At 45.6% G+C, this 19,650-nt stretch overlaps 1 protein-coding gene across 6 annotated transcripts in view; it reads right to left on the minus strand.

Annotated features, from left to right (window-relative positions):
• The window catches only part of LOC147016661 (tetratricopeptide repeat protein 39B-like), a 141,362-nt gene that overhangs the window by 22,770 nt on the left and 98,942 nt on the right, over positions 1-19,650 (minus strand). For all 6 annotated transcript variants that reach the window (XR_015049148.1, XR_015049147.1, XR_015049145.1 and 3 more), the window contains exons 13-17: positions 14,580-14,741; positions 13,518-13,609; positions 13,024-13,144; positions 11,875-11,983; positions 11,611-11,731 (exon numbers count right to left, since the gene is read on the minus strand). Coding sequence is in view for 2 of the 6 variants with exons in the window: in XM_085845544.1 (XP_085701670.1) it covers positions 11,611-11,731; positions 11,875-11,983; positions 13,024-13,144; positions 13,518-13,609; positions 14,580-14,741 (605 nt within the window). In the remaining 4 variants the exon portion in view is untranslated. The remainder of the gene's footprint in view (positions 1-11,610; positions 11,732-11,874; positions 11,984-13,023; positions 13,145-13,517; positions 13,610-14,579; positions 14,742-19,650) is intronic.

The following is a 19,650-nucleotide window of genomic DNA, read 5'->3' on the forward strand; positions in this document are numbered from 1 at the left end:
CTCTCAAATCCCTTTCTTCAACTGGACATTGGAGAACCAGAAGCAAAATTTCAGCAGGTGTTTGAACAAAGCAGTGGACTTGACATTGAGCTAGTCACCATGCAATATGACAGAGCTGAAAGCAAGGCCCAAAGGAAAAAAAAAGACTTTGGGGACTGCTACACAGAGAGAAGTACCCTCTTCTGACATCCTTTGCACTCAGGATGAAGGCCCACTTTGGTTCGACTTACCTCTGTGAGATGGCTTTTTCCCCGGATGAAAATCATCAAGTCCAAGTATCACACTTGTCTCACAGATGCCCATCTGATAGGCAGTATGAGACTGGCCATCTCAAACTATGACCCAGACTTCAAAGCACTCACAGATAGTGTGCAAGCACAGGTGTCACACAAAGAATAGGTGAGTGCTATGCACAGCGTACATTTTTGGGAGGTTTTCGTGAAGTCTGAACTCTCAAACCTCTCTCCCTCCTCAAAATCCTGGTGGCATTTAATCAAATCTGTTTCTGGTGTATGTTCCCCCTCCATCCCCTCCCTTACCTCAAATGGCCGCACTGCTGATTCCACACGTGATAAAGCTGAATGTCTAAACTCGGTGTTTGCAGCTAAATCTTGTGTCCCAAACCCATCACTATCTCTACCCACTTTACCCAGTCGCACCCAACTGTCCCTGGACTCTGTATCCTTTTCTCCTGACAAGGTGGAGAGCTTGCTTTCAAACCTCGACTCAGATTCTGCAACCGGTCCAGACGGCATCAGCCCACGTGTCCTCAAAGCCTGCTCTTCTGCTCTTGCTCACCCTCTCTCTGTTCTATTCACCCTCTCATTTTCCCAAGGTCATCTGCCATCTGCTTGGAAATCTGCTAACATCACTGCCCTGCATAAAAAAGGTGCAAAAACAGATCCCTGTAACTACAGACCAATCAGCCTTCTCCCAATCATCAGCAAGGTTATGGAATCCATCATCGCTTCAGACATGAAATCCTTCCTCTTCTCCAATGGCTTGATTTCCAATCATCAATTTGGTTTCAGACCAGGTCACTCTACCCTGGATATGCTGCTTCTGCTCTCCCATCAATGGATGGAGGTCCTCAATGCCAGACAGGAAATCCGAGCTGTATCCCTGGACATATCACGTGCTTTTGACACAGTCTGGCACCCTGCCCTACTCACCAAACTCTCTTCCCATGGTATTCAAGGCCATCTCCACTCATGGCTCGCAGACTTCCTCTCCTGTCGCAGTCAACGTGTGGCCCTAAATGGAGTTCTTTCATCCCCTCTTCCTGTGCAGGCTGGAGTTCCTCAAGGTAGCGTTCTGGGCCCTGTTCTTTTTCTGGTTTTCATCAATGATCTCTCGGACTCTCTGGAAAATCCTCTATTTCTCTTTGCCGATGACTCCACCCTCTGCCGTACCATCTGTCAGCCCTCAGACCGGCAAGCAGCAGCTTCTTCGCTCACTGCAGATCTGGATAAAATCACAAACTGGTCCAACACGTGGAACATGTCTTTCAATCCACACAAATCTCACACTCTCACTATGTCTCTTCGAAAGGACCGTTTAGAAAACTCCCCCATCCACTTTCTCAACAATCCTCTGGAAGAAGTCTTTTCTTTCAAGCTTCTGGGTCTCACTATCTGCCATGACCTTTCCTGGGAAAGTCACATTTCCAACCTTGCCTCAAAAGCCAGTCGCCGACTGGGAATCCTCCGTCGTGCAAAGTCCTTCCTCGGCCCTCTTGAGCTCCTGACTACTTACAAAGCTTTTGTCCGTAGCCTGATGGAGTACTGCTCTCCCCTCTGGGCTGGTGCTCCTGCCTCCCACCTTTCTCAGCTTCACGCTGTCGAAACCAGGGCTTTTAAGATCATTGGCATCTCCCGCAATGAAGCTGAGTCTTTGGGCCTCTCACTCAATCACCGCAGGTTGGTCGGTGGTCTTTCTGTCTTCTACCGACTCCTCTCCAGCCTTGCCCCCCCTGCTCTCTCTGCGATTTGTCCCAACCACATTTCCACAGGGCGCTCAAGGTCCGCCAACAACCCCCTTCTGGTAAAACTACCAAAATCACGAATCACTGCTCATCTTCACTCTTTCATTCCTCTTTTTCCCGCCTTTGGAATAAACTTCCTCACTCTATTCTTTCCCATTCTTCCCTCCAGGCTTTCAAAACAGCTGTTCACCACCACCTCTTATCTTCCCCCATCCAAATCCTCGATCTTTTCTACCCCCGATAATCCACCCAAGCCCACTTCCTTCAATTCTCCTGCTTTCCTTCCTGAAAGTCCCTGTAATGTCCATCTTCTCTTCGCCATGTTCCCCGTCCCATCCCCATCCCTCTCCCTTCCACAGTTCACCTAATGTGTCTGTTCCCCACTGTTTTGTCCCTTCCACTCCCGCCCCTCTTGTCTCATGCCTCCTTGCTGTGAGTTGTGTGTTAGCTCTCATACGAGCCTCGACCAAGGTATACAAAAAAAAAAAAAAAAAAATAAAAAAAAAAGTAGAATTTTTAAGGGGAGATCTTGTGTTGCGTTTCAATTGTAAAAGTGATCTTGTGTTTTTAAAGATTGGAGACAACTGTGTCTGGACCCTGCTGCCTGCCCTTTTCCAAATTAGTACAGACGAAATAAAGATCTTTTTTCCATAAGACCATCAAGAATGGTGCAAAGGATTTCATTCTTACCTCGCACACAGCACATGTGGACAGGTGATTCTTGTCCCGCTTACAGGGGAATTCGCGCATTACGTTCATCCAAGCCCATCCCTCGGAGCACTGCAGTTCGAGCAGAGAGTGGTAGGCTCTTGACAGAGGAGTCTGAAGTGAAGGCCCGCTGGGCCGGTTACTTTGAGCGGTTGTACCAGGCTGATCCCCCAGCTGTCGAGTTGGACGTCAAGGATGTTACAATCCCTGTTGCTGACCCTCGAATCAACTGTGGTCCACCTTTGCTTGTGGAAACACGGGCTGCGGTGAACCAGTTGAAACGGGGCAAAGCTCCAGGGATCTGTGGCATCCATGCCGAACTTCTCAAGGCTGGTGGAAATGCTGCACTCGTGTCGTTGCATGCAGTTTTGTGCTCTGCCTGGAACACAGGCATCATCCCAACTGACTGGAAGAGGGGCCTTGTTGTCCCTCTCTGGAAAGGGAAGGGTGATCGCCAAGACTGCAACAACTACCGAGGGGTGACGCTGCTCTCAGTGCCGGGCAAGGTCTTTGCTCGGATAATTCTTGATAGGGTTCGCCACCATCTGCTTGAGCACCAGCGTCCAGAGCAGTCAGGCTTTACACCAAAGAGGTCAACGATTGACCGTATCCTTGCACTTCGTGTCCTCACCAAATGCAGACGAGAGTTTCGGCAGGGGCTGCTTGCAGCCTATGTTGATCTCTGTAAAGCGTTCGATTCAGTGAATCGGGATGTCCTCTGGAGGATTCTTGGTCTTCGTGGGGTGCCACCAAAACTGATCGATTTGATGTCTGAACTCTACTCTGGTACTGAGAGTGCTGTGAAGTGTGGTGGTACCATCTCTGACTTATTTCCAGTTGTTACTGGAGTTCGTCAGGAATGTGTACTTGCCCCCATACTTTTCAGCACTTGTATGGACTGGATTTTAGGGTGGATGTCGGAGAGATCAAGTTGCGGTGCATCGTTTGGGAATGTCAAGATCTCGGACCTTGATTTTGCAGATCATGCAGTCATCTTTGCGGAGACTTTAGACATCCTCTTGGGGGCCCTCGAGGTGCTGAATGAGGAGTCGGAGCCATTGGGATTACGGGTTTCTTTCTTTTTTTTTTTTTTTTTTTTTTTTTTATACCTTGGTCGAGGCTCGTATGAGAGCTAACACACAACTCACAGCAAGGAGGCATGAGACAAGAGGGGCGGGAGTGGAAGGGACAAAACATTGGGGAACAGACACAGGTGAACTGTGGAAGGGAGAGGGATGGGGATGGGACGGGGAACATGGCGAGGGGAAGATGGACATTAAAGGGACTTTCAGGAAGGAAAGCAGGAGAATTGAAGGCAGTCGGCTTGGGTGGATTACCGGGGCTAGAAAAGATCGAGGCTCTGGATGGGGGAAGATAAGAGGTGGTCGTGAACAGCTGTTCTGAAAGCCTGAAGGGAAGAATGGGAAAGAATAGAGTGAGGAAGTTTATTCCAAAGGCGGGAAAAAGAGGAATGAAAGAGTGAAGATGAGCAGTGATTCGTGATTTTGGTAGTTTTACCAGAAGGGGGTTGTTGGCGGACCTTGAGCGCCCTGTGGAAATGTGGTTGGGACAAATCGCAGAGAGAGCAGGGGGGCAAGGCTGGAGAGGAGTCGGTAGAAGACAGAAAGACCACCGACCAACCTGCGGTGATTGAGTGAGAGGCCCAAAGACTCAGCTTCATTGCGGGAGATGCCAATGATCTTAAAAGCCCTGGTTTCGACAGCGTGAAGTCGAGAAAGGTGGGAGGCAGGAGCACCAGCCCAGAGGGGAGAGCAGTACTCCATCAGGCTACGGACAAAAGCTTTGTAAGTGGTCAGGAGCTCAAGAGGGCCGAGGAAGGACTTTGCACGACGGAGGATTCCCAGTCGGCGACTGGCTTTTGAGGCAAGGTTGGAAATGTGACTTTCCCAGGAAAGGTCATGGCAGATAGTGAGACCCAGAAGCTTGAAAGAAAAGACTTCTTCCAGAGGATTGTTGAGAAAGTGGATGGGGGGTTTTGTAAACGGTCCTTTCGAAGAGACATAGTGAGAGTGTGAGATTTGTCTGGATTGAAAGACATGTTCCACGTGTTGGACCAGTTTGTGATTTTATCCAGATCTGCAGTGAGCGAAGAAGCTGCTGCTTGCCGGTCTGAGGGATGACAGATGGTACGGCAGAGGGTTGAGTCATCGGCAAAGAGAAATAGAGGATTTTCCAGAGAGTCCGAGAGATCATTGATGAAAACCAGAAAAAGAACAGGGCCCAGAACGCTACCTTGAGGAACTCCAGCCTGCACAGGAAGAGGGGATGAAAGAACTCCATTTAGGGCCACACGTTGACTGCGACAGGAGAGGAAGTCTGCGAGCCATGAGTGGAGATGGCCTTGAATACCATGGGAAGAGAGTTTGGTGAGTAGGGCAGGGTGCCAGACTGTGTCAAAAGCACGTGATATGTCCAGGGATACGGCTCGGATTTCCTGTCTGGCATTGAGGACCTCCATCCATTGATGGGAGAGCAGTAGCAGCATATCTAGGGTAGAGTGACCTGGTCTGAAACCAAATTGATGATTGGAAATCAAGCCATTGGAGAAGAGGAAGGATTTCATGTCTGAAGCGATGATGGATTCCATAACCTTGCTGATGATTGGGAGAAGGCTGATTGGTCTATAGTTACAGGGATCTGTTTTTGCACCTTTTTATGCAGGGCAGTGATGTTAGCAGATTTCCAAGCAGATGGCAGATGACCTTGGGAAAATGAGAGGGTGAATAGAACAGAGAGAGGGTGAGCAAGAGCAGAAGAGCAGGCTTTGAGGACACGTGGGCTGATGCCGTCTGGACCGGTTGCAGAATCTGACTCGAGGTTTGAAAGCAAGCTCTCCACCTTGTCAGGAGAAAAGGATACAGAGTCCAGGGACAGTTGGGTGCGACTGGGTAAAGTGGGTAGAGATAGTGATGGGTTTGGGACACAAGATTTAGCTGCAAACACCGAGTTTAGACATTCAGCTTTATCACGTGTGGAATCAGCAGTGCGGCCATTTGAGGTAAGGGAGGGGATGGAGGGGGAACATACACCAGAAACAGATTTGATTAAACGCCACCAGGATTTTGAGGAGGGAGAGAGGTTTGAGAGTTCAGACTTGAGATGAGAAAGATGTTGTTTTCTGGCTCTCCTGAGGGTAGCTACACACTTGTTCCGAGCTTTGTGGAAAGAACTGAGATTGCCCTCAGTTGGGTTTGCTTTCCATGAGGCAAAGGCAAGTTGTTTCAGGACAACTGCCTCGCCACAAGCTTCAGTAAACCAAGGGCGGGAGGAAGGGTAAGACAACTGAACACGAGAGGGGATAAATCTGTGCATGAGGGAGAGCAAGTTTCTTTGAAAGAATTCCCAGGATGAGTTGATGTTTGAGAAAGTAGTGATAGGAGACCAGTCTGTAAGTTTGATGGCTGCTCGGAGACCCTGCCAGTCGGCTTGAGTGAAATGCCAGACTCGACGGCGGTGAGGTGGTTCTCCGATAACAGCCAGAGAGATGTCCACTTTAATAAGGACGTGGTCAGAAGAACCAATTGGAGCGAAGGAAGAGCAGCAGATATTGTCAGGGAAATTTGTCAAAATCAGATCCAGAAGAGATGGAGTACCATTGTTTGAGATCCGGGTCGGGAAGTTGACCGATTGAGTCAGTCCCAATGAGTCACAGAAAGCTTTTGCTGATGTCCCATGGCAGGTGAGAGAGGTACCCACACCTAGCCAACTGGCGTGATGACAATTGAAGTCGCCACATAAGAGGAAGAGAGAGTTTGGATGAGAAGATAGAAGATGGTCCATGTTTTCGGAGAGTGAGGTGTAGATGGAGTCATCACTGTTCGGTGGACGGTACAGTACACATATAAACATGAGGTGGGAGTGGAGGGGAAGCCGAAGCCAGAGGTATTCCTGGGGGTGTGGGGGAGTGAGAGCAGTGCATGGAGAGTGAGGAATAGAGTCTTTGATGAAGAGAGCAACACCTCCACCAGGACGAGGCTCAGGTCTGTCATACCGTAAGAGGGAGTAACCAGGGAGAGATACTTGGGAGTCAGACACGTCTTGGGAGAGGAAAGTTTCTGTTAGGCAGATAATGTCTGGTTTGTCAGTGGCAACCTGCATGGAAAGATCTGAAAGGTTTGAGCGAAGGCCCCGGATATTTGAGGTCCACACTTTTAATGAAGAGGTAGGGGAGGAGGCTTTTGGTGCAGGAGGTGGAGGGGCGGGGGAGGGTCGGACGAGGGACGAGGGGGGAGGGAAGGAGGGTTGCTGAAGGAGTGTGGGGTATTGCAGAATAGCGAGGGGAGGGAGCCGAATGAGGAGGAGAAAAGGCTCTGTGGTGCTGTGAGAGAGGGGGACAAGAGACAAGGAAGATGGCAGTTGAGGATTTGAGGAGGTGGAGTGAAGAGATGGAGGTGAGAGGGCAGTGGAGGGAGGCAGGTTGGTGGATGAGAGGGGGGCAACTTAGAGAAGGAAGAGTGAGGGGGATGAAAGGTGGGAGAAAGGTGAGGGGTAATTTTTGAAAGAGGTGAGAGGGAGGCTTGGAGGGAGAAGAGTGGGATGGTTGCTTTGAGAGTGAGAGTGAGGGGTGAGGGGGGTGAGTTGGCACTGAAGTTGGAAAAAAAGAATGGTTGATGGAAAGCGAGCATCCATGGCAAACTGTGGTTTTTAAAAGTTTTAGGTCAGAGATGCGATTTAACACAATTCTTGATGGATGCAATGAAGGCGAATTCAGAGCATGGAGAGAAGAAGCGCTGTAATAGTTGGATTTTTAGGCAAGGAATGAAGGAGAGGTCGAAATGAGAGCAGTCTGTTAAAATAGCAGAAGAGTAGTGCATTGTGAAACAGTAAAGAGTACCACATGTGTGAGAGAGGAAGATGAAGCATTATAAGATCGTTTTTGTTGTTAATATTAATGTATGAGAGAGTTCAACAGATTAGGTCATGGAAGTGTAAAAAAAAAAAAGAAATCGAGGAAGACGAGGAGGAAGTTAAGAGGAAGAAGTAGCAGAATCGGGAGAAGGTTGTTGTTGTTGTTGTTGGGTTGTTTTTTTTTTTTTTTTTTTTTTTTTTTTTTTTTTTTGAGATAAGAAAGAGATTAGTTGGGAGAATGGGGGATGTTTGGAAAGTGGGGAGGATGAAAATTGAAGGTAATGGGGAGGATAGAAATTGAAGGTAATGGGGAGAAAAAACAAACAAACAAAAAAAAAACGATCGAACACCAAGTGGAACCGGTAGGCCTCAAGCCTAGGACTAGGCCTCAAACACCAGGTGAGAACGTCGACATAAATACTCACAAAATAGCACGATTTTTGAAACAAAACCGAACTAGGAACACACATTAACATGTAGGTGAGAAAATTAAACAGTTAAAACGGGACAAATAACAACCGGAACTTAACTTTGAGAATGTCAGCAGGGAGCCCCGAAGGAGACCTCTTGCCGCTCAAAACCGGAACCGGAAGTCAATAATTATTCTTGGGTCAAAACTAAGATCCAGGCTTTCGGTGACATCTTGGATGCTGCTGTCCTGTCTGTGTCTGTTTGTGGTGAGGATGTTGAGGTCGTGGAGAGATTCACTTACCTTGGCAGTGATATTCATGTCTCTGCTGGCTGCGAGTCAGAGGTCAATAGACGTCTGGGTCGGGCTTGGGGAGTCATGGATTCACTGGATCATGGGGTGTGGCGCTGCCGGTACCTGTGCGGGAGGACGAAAGTCCGAGTCTTCAGGTCCTTGGTACTTCCAGTCTTGCTCTATGGGTGCGAGACTTGGACTCTGACCAAGGATCTGAGACGGAGACTTAATTCCTTTGGTACCAGGTCTCTTCAGAGAATCCTTGGCTATCGCTGGTCAGATTTTGTGTCCAATGAGCGGTTGCTGAGAGAGACTCGGATGAGATTTGTTACCTGCATAGTCTGTGAGCGTCAGTTGCGGTTGTATGGACATGTGGCTCGTTTTCCTGACGCTGATCCTGCTCACCAGATTCTCTCAGCGAGGGAGTCTCATGAGTGGAGGAGGCCAGTGGGCCGACCACGTGCCTCATGGTTGCAACAGGTTGACCATCATCTCAAGGAGATGGGGATGGGCCTGGCATCTGCCTGGGGGATGGCCAGACAGAGGCCCCTGGAGTACCGGCGGAAAGTGGACGCAGCGACGCGCTGTTCTGGCACATGCTCCCATACCTGACCTGACCTGACACAGCACAGGATCCTGCTGGCTTTTGCACATTGCAATTACGTTTGTCTTAACTTAGTATTTCACTTTGCTTATCAAATAATTCCTGATTTTGCCTTTCGTGGTCCTTGCTCATAATTTGATAAAAGAATCATCGAAAGTGTGTTGTAAGGAAAGCCATATTTATGTGAAAAATTCAAGTTTTTACAAAGCAGCACATTAAAAGAAAACCTCTCAAGGACAACCTTTGAGTGAGCTGCTAAGAGAAACTCCGACATCAACTGTTTGCAGGGCGAGTTTGTTTCAGAAAAACACAATAAACTGGAGGAGGCCGTTAGGCTTATGACGCCTGTGCCATATTCACGCCAACACTCCCACCTAGTGCAGGTGGTGCTAATTATACAACCCAAAGTGGAGAATCCTGCCAGATACCAGCATACAATGACCCAAATAAGTGGTGTTGATGGAGCACAAGTACGATGAGCCAAATGGCCTCCTCTCCTGTGTCACATTTCCGTGTGTGTATATATATATCTTTGCGTGATATCTTTCAAGAGACCAAAATCATTTGCAGACAGGACAGCCAGCCTTATGTGCCCATCCTACGTATGGCAGGCCTCAATGACCCCATGGGAACAGGAGTTTAAACCCAACGCCATACGACGAGAAAAATAATTCTGCATGTTACTCCTTCCTTCACTCATTATTTATCCTTTTGCTTCTCTCTTACTTAAGTAACATGCTTTTTTATGTTCAAAACCTTTAAATTACGTTTTTAAATGATTTATGCAAGGGTGTCGATTCTGCGGTTATGCTGGGGCTGGTGGTAGTATGGCAGCTGAGCTGCAGGGGTAGCTATCATTTCTTGAAGCGCGACTGTGTCGCTGATGCAGTGCCCCTCTACCAGTACACACACTGGAACTGGTACTCATTTCACCGACCTCGGAAGGATGACAGGCTGAGTCAACCCCCTGGTGTATTCATTCAGCGGCCGACGGGGCTTGAACTCAGGACCCTGGGATCCCAAGCCACCACCCCAACCACTGAGCCAACACCAGGCTCACGCTGGGGCTCATGCACCCCGGGGGGAGAATTAGCAAGTGTGCAGCCCCCACGAGCCATGAATGTTTTTGTTTTCTTCTTCATCTCTACTCCTTATAAAGGAGGTGTGTGTGTGTGTGTGTGTGTGTGTGTGTGTGTGTGTGTGTGTGTGTGTGTGTGTGTGTGTGTGTGTGTGTGTGTGTGTGTGTGTGTGTGTGTGTGTGTGTTTTTTAAACCCAGAAACCGTTCTGATGGAGAGAAATGTGTAATACCTACCTCCACGAAGCGTCTCTGATCTGGGATTGTCAGGGCAGAAAAAGAAATTTCTGGGAGGGGGGACGCATTTTTGTGCAGGTTTGTAGCCGTTTTCAGGGCTTTACAAACACAACACAACACAACACATACTGCCATGACATGTCGCATATGAAAGGTATATTTTAGAATTTTTTTTTTTTAAACCCTGGGGGTGGTGTTTCTTTTTCATTCTGTAAAAGCGTTTCAGGCCAGGAAATGATATGGCAATATCGTTTTTATTGAGGAGGGAACACACCATCAATCCTGGGATGAGGGTGTGGGTGACTTTTAGAGTGTACCCAGTCCATTGCTCCCATTTCAAAGCATGCTGGATTATAAGAACAACCCACTGAAGACTGCTATCCCCCATTTTGTTTTTGCATACATAGTCAGGACTCATCGAAGAGTTAGAACACAGAACCGAGCAGGACGCAAAAGAACAAAAGGAAAAGAAAAAAGAGAGGGGGTGATGCAGAAAATAAAAGAAGAGAAGCAGCCACTGGAAGAGGCTGCATCTCTTGAATTTGTCAGCCCCATCAGCCATGACTTCCCCTCGGCTAACCACATTGCAAAGCTGGTCTTCAAAGCCAGCCATAGGTCATTATTTTCATTCCAAGTCAATACTTGACAAAACCGAACCACTCGCAGCCTACAAGGCCTTTTTCTGCAGCTTAAACAAGTACTGTTCTCCGCTGTGGGTTCTCACCCCTGCAAAAGAGCTGTCTCTCCTGGAATATGAAATTGAAAACTTAAACATAGTTGGTACTTCCCACGATGAGGCTGAAGCACAAGGCCTGTTGCTTTCATTGCAAACCAATCAGTGGTCTATTTCTATTACCTCTCTGCCAGTCGACCCTGCCACACCCCACCCTCAACCTACTCTCTCAACCATCCAATCCTCCGCAACTCCTCTTGGACGCACGTGTTCTTGTAGTAACCTCGTTGGAGTTCTTTTCTCCTGTCTTTGGAATCACCTTTCTGAGGCTGTTCCATTCCACTATACTCTCCAGAGCTTCAAAGCAGGCGATACACTAACAACTCATATAATCCCCCCATCCCTTCCTGTGATCTTTTCTACCTGAATGAACCCTGCCTCACCCAACCCCGAGGTTACTGTATTTTTCTCTCCACTTCTTTTCACATGCCATTCCCTTTTATGTGCAACTGTGGTCCTCACTGCCAATTTGTTGCTTTTTATCTTTCATCACCTTGCTCTTTCATGAGCCTTGATCTTGCATTAAAAAAAAACATCAATAACACAAACAAGCCAACTGAAATGTTTTGTTTTGTACATTACAATGTTGTGCACGTTTTATCCATGAAACATTGGTTACATAAGACAGGTGCCCACAAGGTAAGATTTTGACAGTACATTAATTTGGTGAGAAGGTGAAAGGGTACCCCTGCTTACCTCTGGCACACTGCGTGGAAGCATAGCTCGGCCTGCAGCAGACGTCCGGCGTGCTTTAAACAGACGCCTTTAAGCAGCTGCAGCAGGGCTTTATCGTCGGGTAGTAACTCGTCACGGGCAGCTACGGGAAAGAAAAGATTGCATTTCTCCATAAAACAAGATCTCCACCGTGCAACTCAATTTATTTATAGCTGCAGAACCAATGAGATAACAAGATGGGATATGTGAGAGGAGGGAAGAGCTGGACAGAACCCCTGAGCTTACGGCGTGCCTGTAGTGAAACCTCAGCGTCTTCAATAACAAAAAGCATGCGATCAATGAGGTCTGGACGTTTCCCCACAATGCAAAAACCGTTCCAAAGGTACATCATTTCCTGCATGGGAGACATCGGCAAGTCGGATTGCAGAACAAAGCAAACGAAGACGAGAGTGCCTGGGACAGACATGAAATGTTGTATAGCTTGAAGGGACGTCTTGTGACCAATGATGGTTGGTTTAACGTGTTTTTCTGGAAAGAGGTCACTTTGCGAAGGAATAGAGATGGTGTGAGCATTTCACCGCCAACAACATCATATTGAACCTAAGCAATGCCAAACTGAGTTCAGTCACACACATACACGGAGGTGGACATTTTGAGACCTGGGAAGGCTCTGTTTCACCTACTGAAACCTGCATATGGAGTTAACAACCAATGAGACACACATACACACATGCGCGCGCACACACGCACACACACACACGCACACGCACGCACGCACACGCACACGCACACACGCGCACGCACACACACACACACACACACACACACACACACACACACACACACACACACACACACACACACACACACACACACACACACACACACCTTGTATCTGCATGCACAGTGACCTTGTTTTCTCAAATCCCTGCACTCGTCCTTCAAACTCAACAGTTTAAAACACCTTGCACTCTGCAAAGCCATTTTCATATTTGCGAAAGAAACTGGCAGACATGTAGGTACGAACCTTCGATTTTATGGCGTGGTTTACATAGAGCCTCACCTCGGCTTTTAAGACACAGTCAAACTCACTCAAAGAAGCGGAAGAAACACCGAGTTACCTGATAGTAATATGCAATCGCAAATTACAGGGAATCTTTCCCCTTAAAGGTCTGGGCATTAAATTAGAAGCAATTGTGTTCCTGGATGGTTCATTAGTCCATGTGATATCAATCATAAATGTTTCCTGGTCACTGGTATACAGAAACAGGTTTAGCAACAACATGCTCTTGAGTACCTTTTCTTGAAAACCTTGAAAAGATTCTTGAAAATCTCTTTTTTTTAATCTTGAAAAGCTGACATTTTGAAAAGAGATTGTTCAATTTCACAAGTTATTCCAAAGCATATTCAGTGAACCATTCTCCCCAAGCTCACCAACGCAGGTAGTACCAATTTTGTGGGATTTGCGCCGAGATAACGGCGCGATTTTCTCACTGCAAACTTCTCCATTGGAATGGATTTCCCCGCTATCCTTTGCAGAAAGCCCGGAACTTGTCTGACAAGAAAAAAAACATTCAGATGTAGGAGACATGATAAGAAAGAGGAGATGGCAGAGACCTCATAAGGAAGGTTATTACCCATGGACCGTTATCCAAAAGAGTGTGACCGTGCAGCACGGTCACACGGGTTTGCAAACGTTTTGATCAATAACAACCTGAAACAGCACTGTTTTGGACTTGATATTCCCAACGGTAAAACAAAACGCGTTCATTTCAAGCTCAAGCAAAAGCTTTACTCTCATTGGTAGCTAAAGTCATGCGGAACACCATGGGTGCAGGGGAGTGCAAATCACAAGAAGCTTTATTCACAGAGATGAGATGCGTGAGACGAGAAGATAATGAAATGTGAAATGTATGAAAGAGAAACACCTGAATAGTTCTTCTGGTTGTTCACCAGCCACCCTCTGTTGCTCAGCAGACATAAGGCTCAGGAATGCTGCCTTTTGATAGATGTAAGTTGCCTGAAAAGAAAACACCCTCCGTAACATTGTTTGCCTTTGTCTCATCTGGATATTTATCCACATTTGGGATCTGGAAAAAGCTTTTACTGCACTTCCCTCTCACATTGACACAGCCGTATGCCTGACACTCTGTCACCGTGCTTTCTGTTCTGGCACTGACATCACATTAACATGAAAATCGCGCTCTCGCAATAGTCCAATGGCGGTGGACATGTTTTATGGATTGGTGATCTTCATTGTTCAATATTTCTTAAAATACAATAATATCTAAAAGAAAATTTCAGGGGAAATTAAAGAAGAGGCATTTTTCCATTCATGGACTTTGTTCAAAGCTCTGGGTTTAATTGCACTCTAATGCCAGGATCATGATCAAATGACAAATTATTGTCCTGAATGACTGCTGGGAAGGCAATGGCAACCACCCAATGCTTCCACTTCTGGATGCAGCACATGGGTGCAAGTAGCATCATTTGCTCAAGGGGGCATGGCTGTGCCACTGATGCAACGCTTCTGCGGGTTATGGCAGGAATTTGTAATTTGTACCGGCATTATGTCAACTACTTTTTATGAAGGACACCGTGGGATCATTAATGTCCACCAAATAATGCTGACAGATGGGACGCCCAGTTTAACGTTCATCCGAGGGATGAAACACACATAAAAAAGATACATGCCCTGCCTGTGAGACACCAGGATGGCAGTTTGGAGCTTCACTGAGATTCAAACCCAGAGATGAGTGTACATACCTCTCGGCCACTAACTGTGTAAAGAGTAGGGTACATTGATGATGATGATGATGATGATAGGCATGTTCATAATGAGTATATGGATAGGCAGATTGGAAAATATATATTGCTCATCATAATCTCATTGTACTGGTTTACAAATACAATGTACTCCAGAGGAAGACAAACCAAAATTTCTCATCCTACTCATCTCTAAGATTACTGTGTGATGCAAATCTACATGCCTTGGACCAGCGGCTGTCAATGGCCAAGCGGCTGGCAAGACGATAGGCAACCTGCCAATCCAAAAGGAAGGCTCTACACCACATCATCTCCCAAAAACAGATATGGTGCAGCTGCACCAACTCCTTCTGGCTGTCATTGCAGCGCTGAAACAGCACCAGTGCCTGAGAAGGTAGGAAGGATAGAAACAAAAAGAGGTTATATGCTGCTGAAGAGCTGAACAAACCAATAGGACAGTTTTTGCAGGTTCTCTGTAGTTTTTTTGCATACAAAGCCGAGGCTCAGGGATGAGATAAAACATAGAACAAATCAGGACGTATCATAACAGAACAAAAAGAACAGCAGAAAGAGAGGGGAGAAACATCAATAAACAGCAGGGATGAGGGACAAAATAGAAGGACACTTGGAGAAATAATAGATGCGGGGGAAAATGAGGGATAGGGGAAGACACAGGGATACAGCAAGATGGATACATCCCCAAATTCTCAGGAAAGAAAACCTGGAAACTTTGAAAGAGGTAGGCTTGGGGAGTGTTAATGTGGGTAGAAAATATGGTTTTGGATGGGGAATGATTTGAAATGGTGGTGAACAGCTGTCTTGAAGACCTGGAGCGAAGAATGAGATTGGAGAGAATGTGGAAATTGCTTCCACAGGTGGGAAAAAGAGGAACGGATGAGTGCAGGTGAGCAGTGATTCTGGGTTTTGGGAGTTTCACCCAAAGGGGTTGCTGGTAGACCGCATGAGCCTTGCAGAAACCTGAAGGGGGCAAAGCACAGAAAGAGTAGAGGGTGCAACACCAGAAAGGAGATGGTAGAAGACAGAGAGACCACTGACCTGTCTGTGATGTGAAAGTGATAGGCCCATAGACTCAAGTTCATCGTGGTAGATTTCAATCATCTTGAAGGCCTTGGTTTCTACGGCCTCACGCTGAGCAAGGTGAGATGCAGGAGTGCCAGCCTAGAGGGGAGAGCAGTACTCTATTAAGCTGCGGAGGAAAGTCTTGCAGATGACTAAGAATTCAGGTGTGCCAAGGAAGGACGTTGCACGATTGAGGATGCCCAGTCAGCAGCTGGCTGTGGAGGCCAACTTTGAGATGGGGTTGAGCCAAGAAAGATCATGGTTGATAGTGAGACCCAAAGGCTTGAGTAACTGAACTTTAAAAGGATTGTTAAGAAAGTAGATGGGAGGGTTTGCTGGATGGTCCTGAGAGAGAGGGAGAGGGAGTGGGAGAGGGAGAATGTGAGACTTGCTAGGACTGAAAGGCATGTTCCAAGTGTTTGACCAGCTTGTGATTTTCTTCAAGGTGCAAAGAGAGGGAAGAGGCTACCTGTCTATCTGAAGGATGAGTGATGTCGTGGAAGATGGTAGAATAATCAGTAAAGTGATAAAGAGGATTTTCCAGAGTCAGAGAGATCATATTTGAAGATCAGGAATAGGACTGGGCCCAAAACACTGCCTTGTGGCACTCCAGCCTTGACAGGGAGAGGAGATGAAAGGATTCCATTGAGTGTCACGCTGGCTACGAGAGTAGAGGAAGTCAGTAAGCCATTTGTGGAGTTGGCCTTTGATGCCATAAACAGACAGTTTGGAGAGCAAGGCAGGATGCCAGACTGTATCAAAAACACGATACATGTCCAGAGAGACAGCCCTGAACTCATGTCTGATATTGATGACCTCCATCCATTGTTGGGAGAGCAGCAACAGCTTGTCTAAGGTAGAGTAATCTGGTCTGAATTTGAATTGATGATCTGAGATGAGGCCGTTGGAGAAAAGGAAGGATTTCATATCAAGTGCGATGATGGATTCGAAGAACTTGCTGATGATTGCAAGTTATCCGAGAGGTCTGTAGTTAAGGGGATCAGTTTTTGCACCTTGTTGATGTAATGTGGTGACGTTAGTCATTTGAACAGGTTAAACAATTTCACGTTGCCATTGGCACAAATGCGAAGGATACGCCTTCCCAAGAATAGATCAGTTAAATTCCTGTGTTTTTTCCCCAAGTAAATGAGTTCTTGGCAGTACAAAAGAGCTGCTTCATATAGCAAGTATGTGTACAAGCAAGTTCAACCTCGAGTATGTGTACAAATAAATAAATAAAAAGTATTCCACAAATTTCATTTTCCATTGCTGAAGATGGGCATAAAGTCTGAAAAATCCAACCAAGACTGGTGTTTATGTACACTTTTGCAAGTTATATTCTGCCATTTTTGAACCATTTCATCCCGAGATGACCCTCAAAATTTTTCATACTGATCAGATGTAGCGGTCTACATATGCAATTATGACGTCATAATGAAGGCACCTATGGCAACATAAAAAAAAAATCACGTTTATTCCCCGTGAGGAGTACTTGCTATGTGTCAAGTTTCAATTTTTTTTCTTGGTGAGGTTTCAGAGATACAGAGGTCGAAATTTTTCCCTTTTTCCAACATGGCTGCCACACCACGTGACCTGTTACGTAATAATTATCAACAGAACATTTGACATGAGTAGTCGCTCCTGTAGTGAAAATTTCATCTTGATCCGACAAGCGGTTGCAGAGAAAAACACTAAAGTTCTGTGCGGACAAACAAACAAACAAACAAGCTGGTAGGCGGACATGGGTAGTCGACTACCCAATAGAACCTGACGCGATGGGCCCGTTCGATGGGGAATGACCTGAGGATTAAGCACAAGAAAATTCATGATTCTAGCTTCAAGGGTTAATGCTGCAGATTGGTTTTTCGTTAAAATACCCCCACATTTAGAGGTTTTTCGGCCGTTGCTAGGTAACGGAGGGGTCCATAGCAACGGTTCTTTCTCACACATAACTAGGACACACCATGAATCTACCATACCAGTTTCAATTATATCTGACTCATAGTCTCTGAGATATAACGAACTTCGTTTTTTTATTGTTTTCGACCAGGGTTCATTCAAACTCTTTCTTCTCCGACAGTTTTCATAGGATCCGGTTGGAAATTTTTGACAATATGGCTGAATGTACTGCCCACAGTCGCTCGTGGCCCGATTTTTGAAAAAATAATTTTTTTTAATGATTTTTCAAAAATTTCAAAGTCCCTTTGCGAGACAACGGTGGTGTCCATAGCAACGGTTCTCATTTGCACACAACTAGGTCATGGTATGAACCTACCAACCAAGTTTCATCGAAATCGCCATTGTATTAAGTGAAATCGCCATTTTAAATACTGATAATAAGGGTAGAACAAATCTCAAAAAATATATATTTGGAATTTTTTTTTTCCGACTCGATCGACTACCCAACAAATGGACCCAAATGCAAAACTCTCTCCTCCGGTGAGGGTAAATAGAGAGTTCATAGAACACCCTACCCCACGCAGTGTTGCGGAAAAAAAAGACATGGTAAGGGTCTTTTAAATTCTTACATTGTGTTTTGCACTGGATGCTGCCATGTTTGGCCGAATGCTGAATGTACGAAGAAGTTTTTTTCAAGAAGTTTACCCCCGTTGATGTACCGACTTTTACACCACCTTATTTAACATGACAGTTTTTCATGCCTGTTGTTTGTGTCCTTTATGGCATCCTTAAACACAGGAAGTTTCCTGTTTGGAATGATTTTCAATTTTGTTTGACTGTCAGACAGGCAGACAGAGTAAAAACAAAATTCCCCTACTCCTCTATGCCCTTGTGCAATCGGGATGAGATTCTGTACATTTTTCCAAATTCAAAGACAAAGTACTGCTAAACTGCAGGTTTGTATCCGATTCATGTTCTACAGTGTTCAAAATATAAAATTCAATTGAAGTCAAGTCGTTCCTTGATCAAAGACTGATGTCTCTTGACAGACAGACACAGACAAAGTGAACCAATTGCTTAACCCTGCTTTCCGCTTCACGCATGCGAGGTAACAACTGGAACTGTTCAGTGAAACACAACAGAGCCGAAACCATCTACAGTAACTGTTATCTAATCTCCATAAAAGCTACCAAAGAGAACAACAAAAAGAAGGAAATAGACTTGCATGTACAACTCTCAAAGTTGCTCAGTGCACCACAATAATATCACTCTCATACAAGAGTGCAGCCTCAGCTATGTATATTATATCATCTGCAAAAGTTCTACATTGTTTTTGTGGAGATAAGTCTCCATCCTTGTTTCAACACAGCCAGCACACAACACAACACAACATAACACATTCTCCACAATTCAAACCTACAAGTTATGCAATGACAAAGCAGTGCACCAACTCCACTCAACATACCTTGGTTTTTAAAGCGTGGCAGCAATAAGTATGTTAATGAATTACCTTGTAAAGCTTAAATTGATGACAGTAGCAGAGCAAAGTTATCCATTTACTCGATTTTTTAAATATACATTTAAATCTAAATGGGTGTTTACATTTCGCAAACGAGAAGGGCACCCGGCAGAGCGCATACCTCTGCGAGGCTGATTAGTTTACGTTTTGTATTCCACTGATAGACCTGATCTGGATTCGGACCTGAACGAAAATTTAATTGGTTTGTTCTTGTCACCGAACTAACCGTTTCACCGAGTTTCGTCCGAATCCGTCCATAACTTTTTGAAATATCATTTTATCATTCATCATTTTAGCCCGATCACTCAATGGTGAAAAAATAATTGAAAAAATTCTCGGACCTTGATCCGGATTCGGATTTTTACCAACATCGAATCAATTCTTCTTTTTACATACCCAACCTGTCCACCAAGATTTGTCCAAATCCATCCACAACTTTTTGAGACATCCTGCACACAGACAAACAGACAGACAAACAAACAAGAAGACGACATCGTGCAGAGCACGATACCTGCAAAATCCATAAAACAAATTTGACCTAAAAAATAATTGGGGGTTGAATCCATTGGCCAAATATGCAACTCCTCTTCAAAGTTCAAGTCAATCAGATGAAATTGTCAATTTTAGAAATTCAGCCTATGTTGACCTTTTGGTTGATGTAGACCTCTAAAATCATTGGTGGTTGAATTCAATGACATGAAATATAAATCCTCTTCAAATTTCAAGTCAATCGGAGGAAAATTGAGGATTTTAGAAATACCACCTTAGTTTTATTTTTTTTTTGTATACCTTGTTGA

The sequence above is a fragment of the Eptatretus burgeri genome, chromosome 11, assembly GCF_056783735.1.
Source record: "Eptatretus burgeri isolate ZD-2024b chromosome 11, Ebu_testis_v1, whole genome shotgun sequence".
NCBI classification, from domain to species: domain Eukaryota; kingdom Metazoa; phylum Chordata; class Myxini; order Myxiniformes; family Myxinidae; genus Eptatretus; species Eptatretus burgeri.